At 40.9% G+C, this 26,846-nt stretch overlaps 2 protein-coding genes across 12 annotated transcripts in view; one reads left to right on the top strand and one right to left on the bottom strand.

The window, feature by feature from the left end:
- Positions 1-3,376, top strand: part of RNF123 (ring finger protein 123) — a 67,644-nt gene extending 64,268 nt beyond the window's left edge. For all 5 annotated transcript variants that reach the window (XM_085863692.1, XM_085863693.1, XM_085863691.1 and 2 more), the window contains 4 exons: positions 95-234; positions 355-449; positions 559-644; positions 2,888-3,376. In XM_085863692.1, the coding sequence (XP_085719818.1) occupies positions 95-234; positions 355-449; positions 559-644; positions 2,888-2,987 (421 nt within the window). In that variant the 3' untranslated portion in view covers positions 2,988-3,376. The remainder of the gene's footprint in view (positions 1-94; positions 235-354; positions 450-558; positions 645-2,887) is intronic.
- Positions 1-26,846, bottom strand: part of ERMARD (ER membrane associated RNA degradation) — an 82,787-nt gene that overhangs the window by 50,294 nt on the left and 5,647 nt on the right. Inside the window, exons 5-19 of one of the 7 annotated variants that reach the window (XM_085863696.1) lie at positions 25,140-25,229; positions 23,983-24,080; positions 21,387-21,526; positions 20,722-20,842; positions 15,363-15,465; positions 14,913-14,942; positions 14,737-14,802; positions 10,776-10,943; positions 10,140-10,232; positions 9,640-9,719; positions 7,587-7,787; positions 7,117-7,308; positions 4,990-5,094; positions 4,408-4,488; positions 677-1,652 (exon numbers count right to left, since the gene is read on the bottom strand). In XM_085863696.1, coding sequence (XP_085719822.1) covers positions 1,544-1,652; positions 4,408-4,488; positions 4,990-5,094; positions 7,117-7,308; positions 7,587-7,787; positions 9,640-9,719; positions 10,140-10,232; positions 10,776-10,943; positions 14,737-14,802; positions 14,913-14,942; positions 15,363-15,465; positions 20,722-20,842; positions 21,387-21,526; positions 23,983-24,080; positions 25,140-25,229 — 1,677 coding nt within the window. In that variant the 3' untranslated portion in view covers positions 677-1,543. Of the gene's footprint in view, positions 1-672; positions 1,653-4,226; positions 4,489-4,989; positions 5,095-7,116; positions 7,309-7,586; positions 7,788-9,639; positions 9,720-10,139; positions 10,233-10,775; positions 10,944-14,736; positions 14,803-14,912; positions 14,943-15,362; positions 15,466-20,721; positions 20,843-21,386; positions 21,527-23,982; positions 24,081-25,139; positions 25,230-26,846 lie in introns of those variants that run through there. The other 6 variants (XM_085863697.1, XM_085863701.1, XM_085863700.1 and 3 more) reach the window with 6 other exon arrangements.

Below are 26,846 nucleotides of genomic sequence, written 5' to 3'. Positions count from 1 at the left end.
ACAGTGTAAGGTGTTTTATGAACTGTTTTGTTCGTTTGTTCTGAAATTGAAAATCTAATCCCATTTCCTCACCCCTTCCTGCGACTCCTTATAGTCGAGAGCGAGCAACCGCAGCACTACTTGCAGACCCGGGGTTCCAACTGCGCTGCATTTGCTGTCTGTTGGGCGAGGGAGACGGAGCTCGGAAAGACCCAACCAATGTTGGAGCTTCCACTCGCTTCTCCTTTCGTAAACGTGAGTCTTGGGGCTAAACGTTATGGGTGAAGGGGTGGTGTTAATTTTTAATTAGGAAGAATGACGGAGGCAAGTGAGTGACGGGAGGATTTTATTTTTCCTTTCTGTGGCTTGGTGCAGACCCTAGCTATGTGAATGCTGAAGAACTACAGATGGTCGAGCAACTAGTTTCTCACCTCTCCGTGGAATCCACACACGCAGCTGCTTCCACTGTGGTAAGCAAGCATCCATGCTATCCTCCAATCGAGGTTTCAATTTTCTATTTGCCTGTCTGCTTATGTGCTCTGTGATGGACCAAATTTGTCTGCAATTCGATACTTTCAGCCCACGAGCGAGGAGGACCTTTGTCCCATCTGCTGCGCGCACTGCATATCGGCGGTCTTCCAGCCGTGTGGCCACAAGTCGTGCAAGTGAGTGCGGGCACGTCTCCTCATTGTAGACCCATTTATCTCGACTCCATACACCATTCACATTTGCGATTGCACTTGTGGCATGAAAGTAATATTGAACTGAGGACAAAATGAGGATGTTACAAAAGCCATCAGAGGAATGTTAAAACAAAGAAAGAAGCATTCAATCATCGTTTGACCTGATTTTGTTTGGTGAACCTTTTTGACATGGTGAGTGCAGTGTACTGTAATATGGTAATCACTTCAATTTCAAGAAGTAATCTGTCATCAGCTTTCCTTTGTATTACCAATTAATTGAGCCAACAGTGCAGAGGTCGTGTACTATACTTGCTTTTTAACTGTCGAGTCTCGGCTCCATCCCTGACCCCACCATAAACGGTCACCCTGGTGCTTTACCAGAAGGGTCTTGCATTAGAGTCTGAAATCCATCAGAAGGGCTGTCGGCCAAACCTTTCATCTGTTTGAGAGAGCGGTAGGCCGGCTCTTTCATGTGCTTTTCTTTACGTTTTTGTTTTAATTTAGCCTAAGCCGCGGTCCCTATAACAACCGACTCAAACCTTGGGATGAATCTCAGCGACGTGGCATGCCAGTTTTTTTTTAACGGCTTAAAGCCTTCCCGTGCAAACCCTGAGTACAACCAGCAGATTTCAACTCATTCCATCTCGTGGTTCAGGAGTGCATACAAGTCAAACATACAAACACATACTGCACTGTATAAACATATAATGATATGATTGGATGATTATCTTCCTTGTGGAAATTGCTGGCCAGGTATGATCTGTAAGAGACGGGGCCAGCCCTCCTTCGTGTGTCCCAAAGTTGTTTATTATCTCCACATTTTTTGAAAAAAAAAAAAAAAACGGGCGGATATTGTAATCGAATCTGTCGGCTCCGTCACGCTATCTCCTCCTAAACGGTTGTGCAGAAATTCGCCACACTTGGTAGTTATGATCACCACATGGCACGAAGGTCCACGGGCAGTGTAATTTTGGCCCCGTCCCCCTGCAGCTGGATCAAAAGGTTAAATACCAAAAAAAAAAGCAATTACACGCACATTTTTAAACATTTTTTTCGTAAAACTTTGTACATTCAATCAACATTGGGGACACATGACGTATGTAACGACTTTTGGGGATTTGACCCCAGGTTCATGCCCCAGGGGGTGGGGACTTAAGGTCACGGGTCAAAATGAGGCGGGAAAAAAATGTAGCTCTTAATTTGATATTGGGTCATTCCTAGTGGAACCGTTTATACCATCTTTCAACTTTGCTTTCGGTGGGAAGAGTGGGGATTTACAATGGTGTTTCTGCCGTCGACTTCCCTCTTGCTGAAAAATAAATTTATTTCCAAGATTATCTCTTGTGTACCCATTAAAATAGAGAAAGAGTGTCAGTCTAGGCAGACGGCAGCATTTTGATGTGATGAAGGCATGAAAAGACCAGTTTCTGAATGTTATCCAGGGAAGGGTAATTAAATCACATTGTGGATTGGTGGTGTTCAGAGGGAATCATTGAAGGCGACAATTTCTTTTGGTGTTTTTTTTTTTTTTCTACAAAATCTCAGCAAATGTTCGAGCAAGGTAACTCAATATAAGAACAGGAGGGAAGTAGAGCAATTCATCGACACGAGCAGGGGAATTGAACGGCTTCAGTTCTACCTTGCTCTTCCATGAGCCTCGTTCTTGTCAAGGAAAAAAAAATCGATGGGAAAGTTGGAGGAAACACTGCAAGTGAAAGGGTTGGGCTCGGAGGGTGAATGGGGGTAATAGAGATCATCGGTCAGGATGGGGGATGACACGACGTGGTGGTGCATTTGCATGCTTGAAGCCCTGGAGGGAATAATGAGAAAGAACAGTTTCGGGAAGGTGGCTCCATCGACTGGAGAAGCGAGGAATAAGACTTGATGTGTGCAGTCAGCCTGGATTTTGGAATTTTAACCGTGAGGGAGTTACTCAAGAATGTGTGCATCCTTGAGTGGACAGGAAGGATCGGAGGGCTTAAAGAGCAGATGGAGTGAGACCGGAGGAGAGTTGGTAAAAACAGACCATAGGGAGCAACAAATTGTCTGAGTCAAAAATAATTGGAACTTGTAACACATTCATGTTCTCGGAATTGAAACGTCATGGTTCGGACTCTTTGGCGCCGGTTTGTTCACCACCTTTTTGACTTTGTTCGCTTCCTCTTTGTTGCCGTTTCATTCCACCCGTTTGGGCTTGTTTGAATGTTTTTATTCATTTATTGCAGAACATGCATCCAACAACATTTGATGAACAACAAGGAATGCTTCTTCTGCAAAACTGTCATCAGCACTGTGAACGACTTCACAGTTCCACCATCGTCATAACAGGAAACTTCATACACCTGTCGCACAAGAAGGAACCGCGTCCACCACAAACGTGACCTGTTTTGAGGAGGTGTGTGAACTTGGACCGTCGTTCACGCGGCCGTTAAGGCCACATTTGGGTTCCGAAGTCTCAGAACCCGATTTTTATTTTGAATGGATTGTTTTCCCAATGCGTGTTGCTTCATTGCGCAATCGATGATACAGGACATGATGCCACCATTACACCAAGCTTACCGGTCTTTGCATGAACCTTGTTTAATTGCTCAAAGTGTGAAATATTAACCCTCACTGAAGTCTTACAACCCAGCGATCATGTGATCCACTGCACTGGCAGTTCACTCTGGAAATGACTTCTCTTGCAATAAACGAATAAACAGTTGTAAAAAAAATCTTTTTTTTCTCCAGGATCTACAGTTTACGGAAGAGCTATAAAAACAAATCATACATACATGCAGACAAATAGTAAGGAATACATGAGACAACAACAAACTATATTTCATCCAAGAAAAGCCACTGAGCTTGGGGGAAATGACATCACTTCCCGGAACGCCATCTTTATGACCGCTTTTCTCTCCGTACCCTGTGGGATAATTAGGAGGAATTTCCTCCTCATCGTGGTTGCCAACCTACGGTTGTTTGTCCGTGCTCTACTCTCTAAAGTCTAATTGCTGAGCATCGAGCAAGGAAGCAGCATGTACCATTTTTAGCTCGCCTGTTCGAAGAACAGAGAGCTATAGCGATACCCCCGGCGTGAGCGTGAAAATGTTAAAGTTTTTGGTGCAAGTTTTTATCTACCACACTATTTTTTACTGATTACAATATACAAATACACATATTGCTTTAAAATTATTTGGATCAGACTTCACTGCAATGCTTTATGAAAAATATTATTAGACTCGTCTTTTTAAAAACGATAAATGTATAAACAGGCGAGCATTGGGTGGCCTGGACACCAACTCTCTGGTTAAAGTCCTTGGTATGACTCGTCTCGGAGTTGAACCGCCGACTTCCGAGATTTAGAGCTGTTGTTGAACTATAATACAACCAACTGTGGCATCTTCAGTGAGTTCAAAGAATAATCTGTTGGATATATATATATATATATATATATATATATATATATATATATATATATATATATATATATATATATATACATTTTTTTAATCAACAAAAGTTTGTCATTTTGAAAAGTTAAAGAACATCGTTTATTGTTTTTAACATTTGATGCTGGGAGTGCACGAAGGTACAAAGTGTAAGAGGTTTTGTTTTTCTGGGTTTTTTTTAACATTCTCCATGTGCACTCATTAATTTGTAAGAAAGGTCTGATATTCGACCCATAACACTACATTACCGCTCCTCCAAGCGAGTGTGGTGCACTGCGTCGTGAAGCGTTGTGTTCATCTGGAGCGTTACACACCGCACATCGTGCCATCGATTCTTCTCTGGATTGGTGTGGTGGGCGAGGTTTTCTGCGCACCGCAGAACCGTCCTCAACGTCCTGGCAATAAAAACGAAAATGTAAACAACTAGCACCTTGGTGCAAAAGGAGCAAGGAGTAAAATGTTCCGTGAACTTTTGCTTGTCTGCTTTTGGGGAGGAGCATTTAGAGCAGAAGGTGGTCGTGGGTCCTCTAGAATAGCTTCGACTTTTTTTTGTTCCGTATTCATCAAGTTTTATTCAACAGTCAACCTGTGACTGATTAGCGAGCGATGCATGGATCGACAAGTAAAGATCGAGTCGATTTGAAAGTTGTTCTGGTGTCGGTTTGTGTGCCGCTGCAAAGTTGGCTCTTTGTTGCCTTGTAACACTTGTGTGCTGTGCGTGAATGGCAGGTGGCTTGTAAGCACGGCATTGCTGACACGCGGTAATTGTAGCCATGGTTTTTACTTTCAGTAGTTTAAATTTAAATGTAGAAGTCTGCCTTTGGTGAGAATGTGGACATGTCAAACTTGGTGCATTTTGGGTTTTTTGGTGTTTTTTAATGAAATAATTTGCTCACTTGATGTTTCTTTGAAATCTCGTTGTGTGTGAGTTTCCCAAGCTGTGGAGAAATGCAACTGCCATGCACAGGGTCATTTTGAGGGTGAAGTGCAGGCGAGGAAGGCTGCAAAAGAAATGACCAAGAAAGAAAGGAAAAAAAAATCAACCAAACAGTACTCTTATAAAAACACAACCGCAAAGTTGATCGCACAACACCGACTTCAATACATCCTATCCTTCCATCGGGCGAGACTCTGAGAGTCGTGTGTCGCCATTTTTTTGAGACGGTGAACGGATCTTCCTCAAACTTTCAGAGGTTCGTCAGTGAGTGCTGGGGAGTGTTTTAGGCAAAAAAATTTTTTGAAAAAAGTATTCTTTTTAACCACCAATTATCATGTCTAAGCCTTTGCAGCTTTGTGGTGTGTGTGTGTAAATTATCGAAAGAAAAAAAAACCAGGGCTGGCACAATCTCCTCCAAATTTTGTGTATGTATTGCTAGTACCCAGGTCAAGTCATGGGCACATTTGGCATGTGAGTGTGGGGTGGTGAGGGGGACACAGTTCAAGTGGTTTATTGATCCCTGTTGCAGACAAGTGGAGGGGGGGGGGTGGATTTTTAGCCACGACACAAAATCTATTTTCCCCACCTCCCCAGGCTGGTCCCAACGGGAGCGGATGTTTCTGGTTTCATCAAAGGATCAATTCGCGGATTTGTTTAAGAGAAACTTTCTCGATGCGATAAGTTTTTACGATTCCATAAGTAAACTAGGATTTCATCAAGAATGTAAGAGTGAATGTGCAAGAGAGGAGTCCGATGTTGAACAGCGTGTTTGGTGAACGGATTTTGTATTAAGTGATGGGACGTTGGTTTATACGGACATGTACTGTGGTGGTTGGGAGAGCTGTTGGACTGGACATCTCCCCTTTGGTGAATGGGAAAGTGGTTGCATTGAACGTGACACTGGTGATTGACTGCGGTTGCAATGGCTAGTCAGTGATGAAGACGACACGTGTTTGACTGGATGTACAGTCAGTGAGACAGAGGTTGGATTGGAGAGCACGTGAACGGGATACAACACTGCGTCAAGTGCAACGGCGGTTTCACTGGGCACTATTGCTGCTGATAAAAGGCAGAGCAATGGTAAAGTTCTGTTGAGGTTGGACTATTCTGTTCTGTTTTTGCATACGACAGCTTGGTTGCCGGGGTAGCTATCATTTCTTGAAAGCGTGGCTGCGCTGCTGATTCTGTGCCCAATACCAGTACGCTGGTACTCAATTCGCCGACCTCTGAAAGATGACAGACCGCAAAGAGTCGACGCCACCTAGTGTTAATTCAGCAGCCAACGGGGCTCAAACTCAGGACCCTAAGATCCCAAGCCAGCTGCCCTAACCACTTAGCCAACACCAGGCTGCTGGATTATTCAAACCAAGTAAACAGTCTCACAAAAGTGAACATTAATTAACTCTGGTATAGTTGGTGTGGATTAGGGAAAGCATATTCCTTGTTAGAAGCTGGAGAGACTTTTGATTGCAAACATGACAAGTCTGGAGACGGCGATGGTTCACGAGGGGACGCCACGGGCAAACTGGCGGGAATCGGGAAAAACGTAAATGATGAAAGTTGTAGTACTCGAAGAGCACGACTTGCATACCAACTTTCATTCGAAACAGTTGAAAACCCTCGGAGCTCGATGCCAAATTTATTGATTTTTTTTTGACATTTTCTAAGTTCGTGACCTTGACACGAAAATGAAAAATCGAGCTCTGTGGGGATATGCAGGTGCCATTGGGCTAACCAAATACCAAAACCCCTGCCAGATTTGACAAACCCCCTCGGATAAGATGTAACGCCCATAATGGGTGCAGCACCCCCATTCTCCGGAAAACACAACTAGATCAGGATACAAACCTCGCACCTAATTTTGTCAAGATCGGATCAAAACCCACAGAGCTATGCTCGGGACAGACAGACAGACAGACAGACAGACAGACAGAACCATAACGAATATAGTGATCACTTACTGACTCGTGAACCAATGTGAATATTTTGTAATTCGTCAGGTGCCCCATGACACGAACATACAAAGATCACCGACCCCTCTTTGGGGTTTATTTTGAATGCAAAGCACAGCAACGTGCAAGCCGACCTGTCCACCATCGTGGAGTACGTCTTCCTCTGTCGAGAATGCAATTCCTTTTTGAGCCATTGTTGATAGCGCCGTTTGGTGCGCTCCAGGACTTGTGAGGAGACCTGACAGCATTGTTTCACAATGTTCCTCAGTGCAGTCACCTGCTCCATCTCTCCTCGAGAACGATGTCGAGATCTCATCGTCCTTAACCTGGGATATGACATATGCTTGCTCGCAATGGCAATGAAGAAATGCATAATCACATAAATTATTTCAATAATAAAACCCAAACTGAGCAGCACGTTCACAGCGTCCGCGATGCCTCAAACTCTCATACACCTGGTAGATAGCACAGTCATGGCTACCAAGGCCTGAGAAGTTCAACGAGAATGACCGAATAACAGTGGAGGTGATTTTTTTTTTTTTTTGCTTCATTCTCATTGTCCGTCACAAGGTGGAAGCCCATATTACTGCACGGACGAACGTACGTGTCTAAGTGCAGGCATGAGAAGCACATGTGGGAGCAATGGAGGCGGTCCATCTCTCTCTCCGCTTCCTCGTTCCGTTTGGGAATTTCCATCGCCATGGATTTGCCGACAGTCACCCCGTGATTTGCACAAACGTCGCTCTTCTCGTGAGAATGAAGAACCATCAGGTTTAGCCTGCCTTGCACCATCTCTTCACTTCCTCTGGAAAATGACATAAAGTACATCATATACAAGGAACAAAGGGACTTTCATTCATGTATATTAATACACATATCAAGGCTTTTGGGGGAAAAAGAACAATTATGGAACAGGATCAACAGAAAGAATGTAGGTTGGGAAAGGCTTCTGGCTACGGGTTCCTCGTGACCCGATTCCTGGTGATGTCTGCTCTTTCAAACTCCGAAAGAGTTATGTTATCAGGATTACATCACAAGTTTTATTTTCAAACGAATGCCACTTTTGGTGGACAATCGTTTTTTTTGTTTTTTTTTAGCAAATGTATTCCAATGCAACATTACAAATGGTGAAATTAAAATAAAAAAAGTTTCAATAAAAGTATCGATTCTTTCCACAGAAAACGTTGAACTATTATGGCCAAACGAGAACCGCAGGCAAAACACTATCAGGCGAAAAAAACTTTTTTTTGAGGAAGGAAGGAAGGAAGGAAGGAATGACGCAACATTTGCATGTCATGTCCACCTGTCCTGAGTGATTCGTGGAGGTGGCATTGAGGAGGGTTATGGAGGCAGTGCCTGAACATTTTATCATGATGGACATAAGTTGAACACCCACACCCACTTAATCTCACAATCCAAGATCCCCTTTGAATAAAAAGTCAGATCAGTTGATCTCCAACCGGCGTTCTTTGACAAAACCATGTATTTTAAGAAATTAAGATAATTTTTTTTTAAAATTCTGTTTAGTACCATGTGGTGCGGGATGACGGGATGTCCTCTAGGTATGTACACTTGCCTCAAAGCTGTGTCGCCTGGGTTTGAATCCCGACCCATCTATAAACTGTCATCCTGGCATTTCACAGCCACGTTCGCCGTCCCTCGGATGGATGTTAAACTGGACATCCCATCTGCTGACATTCATTATTTAATTGTCTTTCACATTAAGGGTTTCTTTCTTTGAGTTCACGAAACAAGAGAAAGCTTTGGGGCCAGATTAACCTCAAAGGAAATGGCAGAGCAGAGTAGATACACATGATGTTAACATGTATCACTTCATGCTTATCTGCTCCACCAACATGAGTCCATATCGCTGATGTATTATTATCAGCCTACCTTTTCTCATACAATGTGATTACCGTTCTTCTCAAGAACAGCCGCATCACTGATCCACCCAGACTTCAACTAGTTGTAGACATCCAAAGTTTTCCAAGTCTTCCAGGGAGTGAATATTTTTGTAAACGAAGATAATTATAATTGACCAATTATGGATATAAAATGGTCAGAAAGTTTGTCTGGCTTCTGGTAAAGCAGGAACACAGACTAAATCAATTGGGACCATACTCTGTGCAGAGCGTTGGTGCTGCCGAAGCAGTCTCCTTGGCCGTTGGGTACAATCCTGGACGGGTCGCCGCTCCGACGCAGGATACCAGCAAGCTGGCACTCATTTTGTCGACCTCGGAAAGATGACAGGCAGAGTCAACCCCACCTGGTATTAATTCAACAGCTGAGGGGGATTTGAACTCAGGATCCCAGGATTCCAAGCCCACCACCCTAACCATTAAGCCAACACCAGGCACAGACTAAATCAGGAAAGAGAAAGAGAAGATACCACACAGGGAAATGCACTGCATGCATGTATACAGGTGTGCTTGTTACACCAGCCTCAAAGAGCCTCAAATGCCACCGATGGAGGTGTGTGTGCATTTGGGTGCCTTTGTTGGTCAAGATGGCACCTTTTAAAAAAAAAATTTCAAAGTTACCTCTCTCAGGTAACTGTATATCCAACACACACACACACACACCATCATTGAGATACCTGTCGTGTTTGTGAGATAATAATTTGATGCGATCACAGTGGTGTGGTGTTTGGGTTGCACCTGATTTTGCACTCAGCAGGTGCTCCATCTGGAACAGGAATGCTCCTCCATTCATCGAGCGAGTTAGTGCACTCCGTTATCTGTGAAGGGGTTTGCGCGTTCCGTTATCCGTGGGGCGAGTGACATTGGACGTTCTAAAGTTGCTGCTGCTCCCGTGGGAGAAATGTTGAGGAAGCTACACCAACCAATCACTCTTTCATTTCCCCCTCCACCAGCAACTTAACTTCATATAATCGTGTTGAATGCAACATATACAGCAGGAATAGATTCATTCATAAGTACAATTTAAAGCTCAACGATAGCCCTGATCGGTCAAATTATCTGCACTAACAGTTAATGTTTTCAATGACAAATGAGGAAAGCACAATACCTGAGTATTTACACAATACATAGGAGGTCACAATGTGAATTTAAACATCGGTGGAGGTTTCCGACCTGTTACTACACATGCGGTGGCCATTCACATTTCACGCGTCCAATCAAAATTGTGTTTTACTCACAGACTTTACCTGTCTCTTCAGCCTTCCGATTGGATGAAACAGTGACTGATAACGATTGGCTTGTGTAATCGTGTCGCACAGGCTTTCATGTATCTGCACAAACACAAACACTTTGCTTAAACTGGCATTTCCACATTCATGACTCCATTCCATCCAGACCATACTCTGTGCAGAGTAGTTGGTGCTGCCTCAGCAGTCTCCTGGGCTATTGTGTACAATCATGGACGGGTCACCACTCCGACGCAGGATACCAGCAAGCTGGTACTCATTTTGCCGACCTCGGAAGGATGACAGGCAGAGTCAACCCCACCTGGTATTAATTCTACAGCCGAGAGGGATTTGAACTCAGGATCCTAAGATCCCAAGCCCACCACCCTAACTATGAAGCCAACACCAGGCATATGACTCCATTAGGGGGTAAATAGTACGAGCACAGATGGTAACACCACAATGTTTTTGGTGTCCAACGCTGTCTTCTGTCTGCAAAGCAATTATTTCATGAACCAGCACGTGGAGATTTACATCAGTGCAGAATGTTTACGCGGTATGACGTCGTCTTCTGTGCCATGACATACACCGACAAACGAGCACAATGGGGATCAGAGATGAATGTTGGTTTGGGAGTTGCACGGTCACCTTTTCACACGGAGTTTTCACGGCAAACCGGTGCATGAGGACAACGACCACAGCCAGCACGTGTTGGGCTATCTCCACTGGGATTTTCTGCAGATCCACTTCGCCGTGGCTCACGTGATCACGGAGCCTTGGACCCTCCTGGTAGGTCAGCAGATCCAGTAGAATGTCCTGTCCATAGTGTAAAAGATTGTGTCCCTCTTCCACAAACATTGTCCAGACAAAGTAAACCTTGTGCTTAGTGGTGTATAGATTATTTGCAGCTTTGGTGTCTGTGGTGTGTCCTGAGGGCTTTTAAAGGGGTCAAAGAGGACGTCGTCCCAGCGGTCAAATCCACCAATGTGCCAAAATAATTAAATGGACTTTTTAGCCGGTGCGCGTGAACCGAAAAGCGGGGTTCAGCAATCGGTTCTCTTCTGTCTGTCTGTGTGAGTCTGCAAATGTCAGTTTATGATCAAGGAACAACTTAATTTCAATTCAATGTTATATTTTGAACTCGAATCGGAAAACGAACCTGTAGTTTAGCAGTACTTTGGCTCTAAATCTGTCCCGATCGCACATGTGTAGAGAAGAGCGAGATATTTTTCTACTCTGTCTGTCTGTCTGTCTGTGAAACAAAAATGAAAATCATTCCAAACAGGAAACATACTGTTTTTAAGGACATTATAAAAGACACGTACAACAGGCACGAAAAACTAATGTGACATATTAAATAAGGTGGTGTAAAAGACGCTGCAGCAACAGCGGTAAGCTTCTGGATTATTTTTTTTAACGACCTTTAAAATCTTTTTTTTTAAACAACCTTTAAAATCTTTTTTTTTTAACGACCTTTAAAATCTTTTTTTAACAACTTTTAAAATAGTCTTTATTTAACAACCTTTAAAATCTTCTTCTTCTTTTTAACGACCTTTAAAATCTTTTTTTTAACGACCTTTAAAATCTTTTTTTTTTTAAACAACCTTTAAAATCTTTTTTTCTTAACAACATTTAAAATATTCTTTATTTAACAACCTTTAAAATCTTCTTCTTCTTTTTAACGACCTTTAAAATCTTTTTTTTAACGACCTTTAAAATCTTTTTTTTAACGACCTTTAAAATCTTTTTTTTTAATGACCTTTAAAATCTTTTTTTTTTAAACAACCTTTAAAATCTTTTTTTTTTAACAACATTTAAAATATTCTTTATTTAACAACCTTTAAAATCTTCTTTTTTAATGACCTTTAAAATCTTCTTTTTTAACGACCTTTAAAATCTTTTTTTTAAACGACCTTTAAAACCTTTTTTTTTAAACGACCTTTAAAACCTTTTTTTTTAAACGACCTTTAAAATATTTTTTTTTAACGACCTTTAAAATCTTCTTTTTAACGACCTTTAAAATCTTTTTTAACGACCTTTAAAATCTTTTTTTTAACGACCTTTAAAATCTTTTTTTTTAACGACCTTTAAAATCTTTTTTTTTAACGACCTTTAAAATCTTTTTTTTAAACGACCTTTAAAATCTTTTTTTTAACGAGCTTTAAAAAAAAAATTTTAAACGACCTTTAAAATCTTTTTTTAAACAACCTTTAAAATCTTCTTTTTTTTAACGACCTTTAAAATCTTTTTTTTTTAACGACCTTTAAAATCTTTTTTTTTTAACGACCTTTAAAATCTTTTTTTTTTAACAACCTTTAAAATCTTTTTTTTAAACAACCTTTAAAATATTCTTTATTTAACAACCTTTAAAATCTTCTTCTTCTTTTTAACGACCTTTAAAATCTTTTTAACGACCTTTAAAATCTTTTTTTTAACGACCTTTAAAATCTTTTTTTTAACGACCTTTAAAATCTTTTTTTAACAACCTTTAAAATCTTTTTTTTAACGACCTTTAAAATCTTTTTTTTAACGACCTTTAAAATCTTTTTTTTAACGACCTTTAAAATCTTTTTTTAACAACTTTTAAAATATTCTTTATTTAACAACCTTTAAAATCTTCTTCTTCTTTTTAACGACCTTTAAAATCTTTTTTTTAACGACCTTTAAAATCTTTTTTTTAACGACCTTTAAAATCTTTTTTTTAACGACCTTTAAAATCTTTTTTTTAACGACCTTTAAAATCTTTTTTTTAACGACCTTTAAAATCTTTTTTTTAATAATCTTTAAAATCTTTTTTTTAAACAACCTTTAAAATCTTCTTTTTTTTAACGACCTTTAAAATCTTTTTTTTTAACGACCTTTAAAATCTTCTTTTTAACGACCTTTAAAATCTTTTTTTTTTAACGACCTTTAAAATCTTTTTTTTTTTAACGACCTTTAAAATCTTTTTTTTAACGACCTTTAAAATCTTTTTTTTAAACGACCTTTAAAATCTTTTTTTAACGAGCTTTAAAAAAAAAATTTAAACCACCTTTAAAATCTTTTTTTTAACAACCTTTAAAATCTTCTTTTTTTTAACGACCTTTAAAATATTCTTTATTTAACAACCTTGAAAATCTTCTTCTTCTTTTTTAACGACCTTTAAAATCTTTTTTAACGACCTTTAAAATCTTTTTTTAACGACCTTTAAAATCTTTTTTTTAACGACCTTTAAAATCTTTTTTTTAACGACCTTTAAAATCTTTTTTTTTTAACGACCTTTAAAATCTTTTTTTTTAACGACCTTTAAAATCTTTTTTTTAACGACCTTTAAAATCTTTTTTTTAACGACCTTTAAAATCTTTTTTTTAACGACCTTTAAAATCTTTTTTTTAACGACCTTTAAAATCTATTTTATTGAAATTTACTTATATCCCTAAACACTGCGTGGGGTGAGGTGCTCTCTGAACTCTAGTTATTTTAGAGAGAGTGCTGTTTGTGTAATGCATGTGTGAGCTTGGGTGTCTATAGTGTACTGCAGGAGTGAGTAGTGAGTGGTGTGTGTGTGGTAGTGTAGTGGCAGGTAGTCACCTCTACCACCAATGGTGGACGGAGGTTATGTGTTTACCCCTGTCTGTCTGTGAGCAGGATATCTTATGGAACTTGGTGGATGCATTGAGTGAGTGACGAGGACGAATCAATTCGATTTTGGTGAAGATCCGGATAGGAGAGTGTTTAAATTTTTAACCTCCGCCATTGAAGATCGGAGGTTACTGTTTTCACCCCTTTCTGTTTGTTTGTTTGTTTATTTGTTTGTTTGTGAACAGTATTATGGAAAAACTCCGACGGATTTCGATGAAACTTGGTGGGGGGATTAAGTATGGTCCAAGGATCATGCTATTAGATTTTGGACTTGGTCCAAAGTCCAATATGGCCGCGATGGCGGCCATTTTGAAAAAAAAATTGAATTTTTTTTTTTGCATTTCTACACGTTTTAAGTGATTTCAACCCCCCCCCCCAAAAAAAAATTGTTAGAGAAAAAAATTTTTGCAACTTTTTTTTCAACAAAAATTCGAATTTGTTTTTTGCACTTCTACATGTTAGTAGTGATTTCCAACAAAAAAAAACATGCCAAAATTATCATTGCGGCTGATTTTGGAACTTCAGGTGGATATACCCACGTAAAATCAATTTCTGTCTCAAGGAATCTAGTTATGACGAATGAATTGAGTATGTAAAAGTTGCAAACTATATCTCTGTGAGCATTGTTGACGTCAAATTGAATGAATATGATATCAGGTTCACTTGAGTGACCTAGCAGTATTGGCGGCAGAGATTTTGCACTCTACTGAGTGCTCCCCCTCTAGTTTTCAAGTGACTTCCAATTGAGAGTTAAGACCAAAAATAAATTAATTAATTAATAAAGTCTGGCGAAGATATGCGCTCTACCAGGTGCTGTTCTAATGTTAAGTGTGTTACTGTAGTATATTTTTCTTCTTCCTCTTCTGTGTGGCAGCTATTATTTTGTTGGGGCATGACTATGCCGCTGACTGGTACATTGAGTGTGTGCATGTGTGTCATTCCAAGAAGCGAGGACACATGGAGGACATGGCCAAACTGCGGACATTACCATCATTGATTCTCCGAGTTCCTCTGCGAGCAGATTTGTCGAATTGTTCACTTTCTCGGCAAGAATCTGTACAAACAAATATAAACCGAAGCCGCAACACAAATATATACACTGAAGCCGTTTGACCTCAATTTGCACGTCCTTGCAGTGCATACGAGGTGAATATGTGCACTTACCTCATCGAACGTCGTGTACAGCACATCAGACTGTGGGGGATATGATGAAGCATAGCTTTAACTTTCAATTTGGAACAAAGTTTAAAAGTGATACAAACCGACATACGTATAACCTTTCTCCATACGGACAAAACATCCCATAAAAGGCGTGAGGTGGGTGCTCGTGTAATCGTTATGACATCGTGGATTATGAGGGGAGGATGGAGTGAAGAGAAATTGGCACAGCCATTCCCCCCCCCCCAACCCCCAACACGACACTAAAGAGCGAATCGTTATATCTCGGGTTCCATCAGCAGTTTACAATTTACATTTCAAAGCGAAAAACCTGATCTGAGAAAATAATGTGTGCACGTGCGCTCATGTGGAAGACCAGACCGAGGACCCACGCAAATGACTCGGCGAGTCCTTCGATGCAGGGCATCAGGTGGGGTCAGGACATGCCGTGCTCACCTCTGCGGTGAGCAATCTCTCAGGACACTCGTTCACCCGCGTGTACACCTTTCTCAACCCCGTTTCCAGTTGTGGTAAACAAAGAATTACACAGTCGCCAAATCTGAAAAAAAAACAGGAATAATAATCATGATCATTATAGTTACGATGGACATGAGAAAAGCGGACTTACAATGACGTCCGCAAATCAATGCCATTCTTGTTTACAGTGATTTCTGCTCACCGTTTCTTCGGTTACCTTGCACCTTCAAAGCGATGAAATACGAGGTTCAGTGATGAAGGTCTCTGAATTAATTTCATCAAGCATGTAAGAGGGGCTGCCAGGGTGGCCCAGAGGGGTGCACAAGCGTCTCTGAACTGTCCAGCCGACATCTCGGCCAGTCTACACATTGTCATCCTGGAGTCTGACAGGCAAGACGAGGCAGCAATGCGTGTGCCGTCCCTCGGATGGACGTTAAACTTGGTGCCCCATTTGCCGGCATTATTTGGTGGACGATAAAGATCCCTTGGTGTCCCATGTGAAGAGTAGGCGAGCTATCGCCGGCACCATGTACAAAGTTTTCTTCATAGGTCTGCAAACCTTACTGGTTAAAAAAATAATAATAATAATAATAATAATTTTTTAAATCATCAATTTCAACCCCAATCTGGAGGAGACGTTGTGACCACAAAAGCACTTTCATTTTAGGACATAATTTAGCACCATCCGTCTTTTGCTCCAACGAAGGTTTAAGGCATGAAACGTCAGGTTCTCCTTGCCTCCTATGGCAGGAAGCTTATGTCATCCATTGAGAATTCCTTGATCTGATCATTATATAATTTACAATTGACACCATTATGTAGGAAAAAAAATACAAAAAAAACAAGTACCATCGGACCCCGCTATTCGCGGTGTTGCTCTTCTCAGACCCCGCGAATTTGCGGGTCATATAGTGTGACCTGCTTCTACATTCGCGATTCTTTTAAAGTTTTTTTTATTAACACATCAGGACTGGTCTCCTATATCCACCTGGGAAATTGGAAGTCAGCCAACATCAGAGCATTACATTTAAAAGGTGCAAAAGCAGATATACTTGACTATAGCCCAATTAGCTTACTGTACATCCAATCATCAGTAAGGTCATGGAATCCATCATCGCAGGTGACATAAAATCATTCCTTTTCTCCAACATTCTCATCTCAGATCATCAATTTGGATTGAGACCTGGCACTCCACCTTGGACATGCTGCTTCTACTCTCCCAACAATGGATGGAGGCCCTCAATATCAGACATGAGATCAGGGCCGTTTATCTGGACATAACTCGAGCTTTTCATACGGTCTGGCATCCTGCCTTGTTCTTCAAACCGTCTGCCCATGGAATCCAAGGCCAACTCCACTCTTGGATTACTGACTTCCTCCACTCTTTGCCAACGAGTGGCTCTCAACGGAACCCTTTCATCTCCTCTCCTTGTCAAGGCTGAAGTACCCCAAGGCAGTGTTCGAGACCCCATCTTATTCCTAATCTTCAACAACGATCTCACTGAATCTCTGGAAAATCCTCTTTATCTCTTTGCTGATGACTCCACTCTTTGCTGTGACATCTCTCATCCTCATAACAGACAGGCAGCCTCTTCCCTCTCCTCAGACCATGACAAAATCACAAACTGGTCAAATACAATTTTGCTTATGTATCCACATTGTCCACCCTTTGCTTTCTCCCTTTAACCCCTCATCGTTACCTGCATCCCTTGTTTGGCCGTCTCCATCTACTTTCTTCCTCCGCCCTACTGTTGGTGTTTCCCCTTACCCCCGCTGTTCCCTTCGTTCTGTTGCGTCCTGATTTGTTCTGTGTAATCACTTTTCCAGTAATGTAATCACTGAGCCTCGACCATGTTTTTTTTAAAACAAAACAAACTAGAGGGGTAGCACTCAGGAGAGTGCAAAACCTCCGCCGCCAATACTGCTGGGTCACTCAAGTGAACCTTATATCTTATTCATTAAATATGATGTCAACAGTGCTGACAGAGTTATAGTTCTTTTCTCCAACATTTTTTTTTTGGGGGGGGGGGGTTGTAAATCACTTAAAAAACATGTAGAAATGCAAAAACAAAAAACTTTTTTTTTTCTAAATTTTTTTGGGGGGGGTGGAAATCACTTAAAACATGTAGAAATGCAAAAAAAAATAAAAAAAATTTCTCTAACAATTTTTTTTGGGGGGGGTTGGAAATCACAAAACATAGAAATGCAAAAAAAAACTTTTTTGGGAGAGGTTGGAAATCACAAAACATGTAGAAATGCAAAAAAATAAAATTTTCTCTAAACAATTTTTTGGGGAGGGTTGGAAACCATTTAAAACATGTAGAGATGCAAAAAAAAAAAAAATTCTCTAACAATTTTTTTTTGGGGGAGGGGTTGGAAATCACAAAACATGTAGAAATGCAAAAATAAATTTCTCCAACAATTTTTTTTGGGGGGGTAACAATTTTTTTGGGGGGCTGGAAATCACTTAAAACATGTAGAAATGCAAAAAAAATATTTCTCTAAACAATTTTTTTGGGGGGGATTGGAACTCACTTAAAACATGTAGAAATGCAAAAAAAAAAAAAATTTCTCTAACAATTTTTTTTGGGGGGGGAGGTTGTAAATCACTACTAACATGTAGAAATGCAAAAAAAAATCTTCTTTTGGGGGGGTAAATTTTTTGGAGGGGTGGAAATCACTTAAAACATGTATAAATGCAAAAAAAAAATTTCTCTAACAATTTTTTGGGGGGGTTGGAAATCACTTAAAACATGTAGAAATGCAAAAAAAATTTTTTTTTCTCTAACAATTTTATTTGGGGGGTAACAATTTTTTTTTGGGGGGGGGGTTGGAAATCACTTAAAACATGTATAAATGCAAAAAATAAAATTTTGGGGAGTAATTTTTTGGGGGGGGGTGGAAATCACAAAACATGTAGAAATGCAAAAAAATAAAATTTTCTCTAAACAATTTTTTGGGGAGGGTTGGAAACCATTTAAAACATGTAGAGATGCAAAAAAAAAAAAAATTCTCTAACAATTTTTTTTTGGGGGAGGGGTTGGAAATCACAAAACATGTAGAAATGCAAAAAAAAATCTTTTTTTGGGGGGTAAATTTTTTGGAGAGGTGGAAATCACTTAAAACATGTAGAAATGCAAAAAAAATATTTCTCTAAACAATTTTTTTGGGGGGGATTGGAACTCACTTAAAACATGTAGAAATGCAAAAAAAAAAAAAATTTCTCTAACAATTTTTTTTGGGGGGGGAGGTTGGAAATCACAAAACATGTAGAAATGCAAAAAAATAAAATTTTGGGGGGAAGTAAATTTTTTTTGAGGGGTGGAAATCACTAAAAACATGTAGAAATGCAAAAAAAAATTTTTTTTTCTCTAAACAATGTTTTTTTTTGGGGGGGGGGGTGGAAATCACTTAAAACATGTAGAGATGCAAAAAAAAAATAAAAAAATTTCTCTAACCATTTTTTTGGGGGGGGGGTTGGAAATCACAAAACATGTAGAAATGCAAAAATAAAATCTTTTTTTGGGGGGGTAAATTTTTTTGGAGGGGTGGAAATCACTTAAAACATGTAGAAATGCAAAAAAAAAAAAATTTTCTCTAAACAATTTTTTTTGGGGGGGAGTTGGAAATCACTTAAAACATGTAGAAATGCAAAAAAAAAATTTTCTCTAACAATTTTTTTTTTTTGGGGGGGGGGTTGGAAATCACTTAAAACATGTAGAAATGCAAAAAATAAAATTTGGGGGGGGGGGGGGTAAAAAATTTTTGGGGGGTGGAAATCACTAAAAACATGTAGACATGCAAAAAAAAAAAATTTTCTCTAAATTTTTTTTGGGAGGGTTGGAAATCACTTAAAACATGCAGAAATGCAAAAAAAAAAATTTCTCTAACAATTTTTTTTTGGGGGGGGGGGACCAAGTCCAAAATTTAATGGCATGATCCTTGGACCATACCTAACCCCCCCACCAAGTTTCGTCGAAATCCGTCAGAGTTTTTCCGTAATATTGTTCACAAACAAACAAACAAACAAACACACAAACAAACAAACAGAAAGGGGTGAAAACAGTAACCTCCATCCATCTTCGAAGATGGCGGAAGTTAACAAACAAAAAATGCCCCGACATTCACGGACCCTGACATTCACGACATTTTTCAGGAACATATCCCCCGTGAATAGCGGGGTCCGACAGCATGTTCAGCGAATGTCCCAGGAATCCGTGTGATGGCAGTCATATCTTTCCTAAATGGGACCGTGATGGGCTGTGAAACACTCACGTCATGTCCTCCAAGAGCTTCTCTATTATACAAGTTCAACGTGCTGGCCCATAATTATTATCCGTCGCTTTCCTCGAACATTAATTGTTTTTTAAAATATTGTGACCCCACTTGTCATCTTCTAATCCTCCAGTGGTCCAACAAGATGGTGCATAGGTATCAGCGCTTTTGAGCCGTCTTGTCTGGGTTCGATTCCCGAGCAGATTTTAAACTGCTTCATCGGTCATTTGAGGCAAGGCATCACAGCACGACGTGTGGCCATCCACTGGGCAGACATTAAGCCGGGTGTCTCATCTGCTACCATTAGTTGGTGGACATTAAGTATCCTGCGTCGTCTTTCGTGAAGAGTCGGTGGGTTATCGCCGGCAACCTGAACCGACTCCACATTTTTGTCCTGACCCCAAAGACGGTCGAGTAGTGACTCGGTATTTGTCTTTGTCCTTATCTCGAAATTAATTTAATTAAGACAGTATGGCCCTCTGGCTGTGGGACAAAAAGAAGAAAGACAATTTTCCACACATCTGCTTTCAATGAGTTTCTGCATTTCAAGTTCAGGGTGTTCATATTGTATTTGGTACAGAGTAAGGAAAGACATTTAATATCCGTCAGAAGAGTTCATGAGTTGGTTCAGACAAAGAAGGGAAAGATCTGTGTTGTTTTTTTTTGTATCCAGTACAGTCGAGGCTTGTGGAAGAGCTGGTCTTGGTGCACTGAACGGGCCAGGATGCAGCAGGACAAAAGGAACAGCAGAGTTGAAGGCCAAGGTTGAGGTAGACTTGGACAAACAATGGAGGGGGGGGGGACAAATGGGGGCAGGAGAGGATGCATGGGGTGAACAAGATGGACACAGAAGGAAACTCCAAGGAGGGAAACCTGGAAATTTGGATGGAAGAGGGATTAGGGTTGCTTAACGAGGGTGGAGAAAAGGATCATGGTTTTGGATCAGGGACGATATTTATAAAATTGTAGGATTCCTATCGCAGAAACGTGGGTGTACAAACCAACAAAGCACAAACAAATAATGCAACGATGGAGTCGAACAGGACGGTGGTTATTTATTTACCTTTTCTTCTCATAAGCCAAGAGGGCAGCTCTCCAGTAAGGCCTCATGGAGTCCAACACAAAGTCGGAGGTTTCTGAGAGTTCCACAAAATGCTCCAAGATGCACGCATCATCTCTCAGAGCTGCAAAACACCGAACAATCAGGGACCTCATTTAGATCACCTCGTCCGAGGGCGCAAGTTTACGGGCCGGGAGTCCCGGCTCGCCCGTTTCGTTTTCGGGTACTTCGATTATAATCGGCTACATCTGCGACGAAACCCACATCGCTATCTCGGGAACAAACGCGCACGTGGTGAAACGGTGTGACACATGCTACCTTCCAGATAATCCATGAAAGTCTCATTTGGTCAAACTATTTCTGGAGTAAGATCGGAACCACAAACGCCAATGGCACCACCATCCAATGACACATGCGCTGGAATGATGCCAGATATGTACTACTCTAACCTCAGACTACTTCCTACCGAGTATGTGATTCCGATTGAGCTCAATTAAAATACTAAGTACATATTATAATCAGTGATAATTTATAGATGATCTTCAATATAAAAGCTTGAAGATAGGCATGTCCGCTAGAGTTTAAGAACGTTGTCAGTTAATACCTTGCACGCAACTCCACATTTGATGTTTCAAAAGTGTAATACGTAACAGGTGCATCTTTCTTACAAGGAAAAGAGTGCATTTCATCAAGGCAGCTGAACACGAAGGAAGGTCGATGTGCTAGCGAGTTGAGCGACATTTTCTGCATGAATTCGTGCAACGAGGGCCCAAGGCTGGCAACCATCAAAAGTAGCAAGGACGCATACCTGGGATGACAGGGAGGAAGTAAGGAACGTTTACGAGTAAGGCAGGCATCATATGCTGCTGCAGAAGGAGGACATAAATAATCTCCGACGCCAAGTCGCAAACAACACGACGACATTGAGTGCACCGGTTGAGCAGGAACTAGTGGCGAGCAAGAACCGGCAGAGTACTGGAAGAGTCGGTGTGCGGTAAACATCTACAGCCGGTCATTGGAACCACAATTCATCTGATGCTCTCAACCACCAAACCGTCTTAATGAACTTCCTGTCATGGGGTCGTTTATCCAACGTTCACTCCGTCTCTACGTGCCCTCATGATGAGTACAGGGTGATGGACATTTCTCTTTGGTGGTAGAAAATGAATGAAACTTCACCTGAAAAACAGTCTTACAAGCAGACACTTGACAGAGTGTGGTTTATCTCCCAATTCTTTCATGCTGAAGCCCAGACTATCGACAGGGTGCCTTGAAAAACCGCTTCACTCCTCCACGGTAAAGCATTCATTCTCCGTGACTCCACAAACGTCACACAAGATGTCGAAGAGGACTTGGCGATGAATTCGGTGGTGCAAGGAGAATGATGGGGAGCATACAGATTCAATGAATGATTAATTATATTGGAAGTACTGCACAATAAAACCTGCATGTTAAAAGAGTTTAAGAACGAATGCTTCACTGGATTGGGGTAAAGCGAATTTCAGGCGACCCTGTACCATACAGCGTTCACCGATTATACAGTAATACCTCGCTTCGTGCTCAGGATGCGTTCCTGGGGAAGATCGTGCAAATTGAGAATGCGCTAAAAGGGGTCCTTGCACCATTGTTGATATGGAGATGCGTTCCTGAGAACGTTATTTCTTGCACAAGAGTGGTATTTGAGGGCTTCATTGGGGTATCGGTCATCGTGCTAATAATAATACAGATGGTAAACATTATTTTATAAATACAATTTTAGAACAAGTCTGAAGACGACGACGGTTCACGAGCGGTATTTGACGATGTAGATTGTTTCAGAAGTCAATGATGAGACAATGTGATAATGTTTGACCAAGTTATAAATGATTATAGTGGCCTTCAATCAACAGCTGCAAAATGTCGAAAACCCGGTTTCGTTCAACAACTTTCAAAATTTGACCTTTGCATAACCTTTAAAGGTCACAAAACAATGTTGTGGACATTAAAATAAGGAAACACGATACGTGCTATAGCTTATTGGAGTTCGTTAGTCAAAGAAGGTCGAAAACCCGGTTCGATTCCCCCAACTTTGAAAATTTGACCTTTGTGACCTTTAAAGGTCAAGGATTATGACCTTTGGTGCAAAACTTCCTCCGGAACATTCCAGGAACAATATAACGTCATAATTTCTATATGGCATTTCACACTCCTCGGATTAACCAGACTTTGATGAAATCAGCGTAAAAACAAACTTGAAGGGGGCGCCACGGGCAAGGTGTTCGAGATAGAGCAAAATGGTTTCAAGACTTTCGGTGGGGAATGACCTTAAGATTATGCATAAAAAATATTGTCATCCAAGCTCTCAAAGTTTGGGCGGTCGTATGATTTTTATGTCAAAATTCGAAATTTTCTAAGTTTTTGACCTTGTGACGAAAATAAAAAAAAATCGGACAACAAGTTTTAGATAATTCATTTTGATAATCAAATACCGAAGAACCCATTCCATTCAGTCAATTCCCAAGGAGAAGATAGATTTTTAATCCGACTACCCCCTAAAAATGGCTATTTTTGGGGGCGTAGCTCCGCCCACAATGGGCATAACACGCCGTCATCCAGGAAAACACAACTATACATTGATATCGAACACATAACCAAGTTTCATCAAGATCACATCAAAGTCCACGGAGTTATGCTCTGCACACACAGACACACAGACATAACGAATATAGTGGTCACTCTGGCTGGCGCTCGTGAACCAATGAAAATAACATCAGTCTTAACAAAAACATAAAATATGGACAAACATCAATACAAATAATAATAATAGCCATCACTCCTCTGCTTCTCGGCTGACCCCCGCTCGAGCAGGGAAAATGGCCTTAAAAATGCATTGTTGTTGTTGTTGTTGTTGTTGTTGTACTCTACTCTGCTTCTACACCTCCTACATGGCAGCGGTGGTGAATGAGGTGGGAGGAGTCTCATCCTGCTGACAAACGAAGGCGGAGTAAGCAGCGCTGATTGGCTCAGAGCATGTGCACGCGGTGTAAACAATGGCGGCGGGTGCGGTTACTCGGAGAGTGGGCTGTGTGTTCTGGATTGTCTTAATTTTTTATTTTTTTCCGTAAAACTTTTCTGTAGGACAAAGAGCTCCACAACAAATCAGCGTTCTACAAAGCAGCGCTGAGCGAGGTATTACTGTAGTCAGATATTCACTGAGGTGGATGCACAACTCTCATATAAACTGTACACAGAAAAAATAAAAATGAAATTTCACAAAACCCTCACATTCTGGGAATTTCTTGCGGAGCAGCAAAGCCGTGCCACAGAATATTACGCAGGTTCAGGCCTTGCGGAGTGCCGAGGAGTACACGGAACAGGTCCATCTGTGTGTATGTGTGTGGAAGTGAGATTTATTTGAACAAATACAAATGGTTGTTTGTTTAAAAAATGTATATATATATATATATATATTCAAGTTGCAAAAACGTCATGATCACAATCTGTCTGTCCCTCCACCACAGCCATCCAATGTTGTCGAACACAACTCGTACAAAAATATATGTGAATGGATTTTTCTTACAATCCCTGTGTATAAATCCTTCACCAAGCACGGTTTACTACTACTACGACTACAACATCCACCAACAACGATTGCTGGCAGGTGGATCCTCTGGCTTAATGTCCATCCGAGGGACAGCAACATCATTGATGCCTTGCTATGCCCGTGAGACACCAAGATGACAGTTTATCGCTGGGTCGGGATTTGAACCCAGGCTGCGCAGCTTCAAAGTGAGTGTGCGCACCTCTCGGCTATGCTGCCGACCCTATTTTATATCATTATATTTGTGACAAATTAAAATTTCTTCTTTGCTGTTTTTAAAATGCGTACTTAAAGTAAAATAGCGTTTTGTCTCAATCTTTGTAACAGTCTGCTATATTTCTTCGATAACATGAACACGGCATCATACAGTCATCGTCACATCATGTTGTAAAAGCACCCCGTCACGTTTCACTATCATGACGCCATCACGTCACGAGATGTTACCGTGATACGTCATATCTCACTGCCCAGGCAAAAATGCTACAGTTCTGTTCTGTTCTTGCGTATGGCAGCTTGCCTGCCTTGAAGCCATCATTTATTGGAAGCACGGTTGTACCGCTGATGCTGTTCCCCTTTACCAGTACACTGGTACTCATTTTGCCGACCTTGGAAGGATGACAGGCTGAGTCAACCCCACCTGGTGTTAATTCAGCAGCCAACGGGGCGCAAACTCAGGACATGAAGATCCTAAGCAAACACCAGGCTTAATGCTACAGTTAGAACTATAGTATATGAGCTGTACTCTCATATACCATCGTCAGTAACAGGTCCTACTTACAGTAGCCTGCAGAGACTTACGACTGGAAAGAAATGCTACTTTTGCTTGAGTGTCTTGTCATACCGTCGCGCTGCCAAAGATGGTGGAAAGATGAGTTGAAGCCAGTAGGTCCCGCAAGAGAAAAGGACACTCAGTTCCCAATAAGAGGTAAACCTAGAGAGGCAATACAACACAAAGCTCAAAACAAAGGCAGAAACAGAAGTCACATGATGTGTCCAATTCAACAGAGCTCTCTCTTGATGGGTTTCCAGTAAAGTCTTTCCATTTATTTTTCTCCCACACAATTGCCAACTGCCTGCAACACGTGCATCGCTGCATACCAACAATGCGTGTATCGCCACCAAACCAGAAAACACTCATATCTCCATCTGCCTACAAAGCGTGTATCACCACATACCTACAAAGCGTGTATCGCCACATACTTACACGTGTAATGCCACCTACCTGCAACTCGTGTATCACCACATACCTACAAAGCGTGTATTGCCACCTACCTGCAACTCGTGTATCGCCACTTACTTACACGTGTAATGCCACCTACCTGCAACTCGTGTATCACCACATACCTACAAAGCGTGTATTGCCACCTACCTGCAACTCGTGTATCACCACATACCGACAAAGCGTGTATCGCCACATACTTACACGTGTATCGCCACCTACCTACAACTCGTGTATCGCCACATACCTACAAGCCTGGCTGAGAGCAGCTTGGCCCAACAAGCAGGCAGGACCTTGTCACCCCATCACCCCATGGTCCTAATCTCATTATTATTACGAGAAGTACCCGCTCCCTCAGGGAGCCATCAAGGGGGTCACGTTAATGCCTATTTTACTCCAAGGGGTCCCAGGATTACACACCCAAAAAATGGTTGCGATCGATTCAGCCCTTTTTTGCAGTACCTGGAAACGGACGGACGGACGGACGGTGAATTATAGTAAGATAATTATTATTATTATCATTCATTCATTTCTTGCATGCCATTCAATTTTTTCATTTCCTTTCATTTTTCCTAATCAGCTTTGGATGATGTCGAAGACTTGCGAGATGAGATAAGGTTGTGGGTTTGGTCTTTAGATGAAAGTTTGTCTCATTTTACGGCCGATCAGAATTGGGTCCTGGGGGGAATTGGAGGAGAGGGGGAGGTGGCAGGGGAGGGGATAGCAGATAGGAATACAAGCTGGTTTATGCTTATTATCTTGCCAAAACGAAGTTTTTGCAAGATCTGTTACTTGGTAAGTTTTTTTTTTTTGTTTGTCTGTAATCATTGGATTTTTCACCTTTATATCACTCAGTAGAGCACAATTCTCATCGGAAACTCTTGTGGGTACACATATCGTAGTATTATTACAATACCCTTCAGCTCACATAAAGGTCAAGGTCAAGGTCAAAGGTCAAGGTCACTTTGCGGTAAATCATGAAGGTCGACGAAACCCTTATTTTTTGAGTAATTTTAATCGAATCATCTCCAAACTTTATGGGAATGTAGTATATGGTCTGGCGCTCAGCTGATTAGGTTTTGGTGGCGATTGGCCTTGACCTTCATGGTTAGCGCCTGAGGTCAAACATATTTGACCCCAAGGTCAAATTTTCAAGTTTTAGGAACCATATCGTGTAGTACCTCAAATTGAACACCTCGATGAGTGCTTTCTAGATATGTCAAGCTTGAGACATTATGACATCATTTGGTGATGTTATGAGGCAAAAGCATATTTTTCATGGTTACTCTGTAGAACGATTCTCATCGGAATCTCTCGTAGGCAGATATT

Source organism: Eptatretus burgeri, chromosome 18 (genome assembly GCF_056783735.1).
Source record: "Eptatretus burgeri isolate ZD-2024b chromosome 18, Ebu_testis_v1, whole genome shotgun sequence".
Taxonomy (NCBI): domain Eukaryota; kingdom Metazoa; phylum Chordata; class Myxini; order Myxiniformes; family Myxinidae; genus Eptatretus; species Eptatretus burgeri.
Note: the sequence above shows the minus strand (reverse complement) of the source record. Positions and strands in the feature narration are given on the sequence as shown.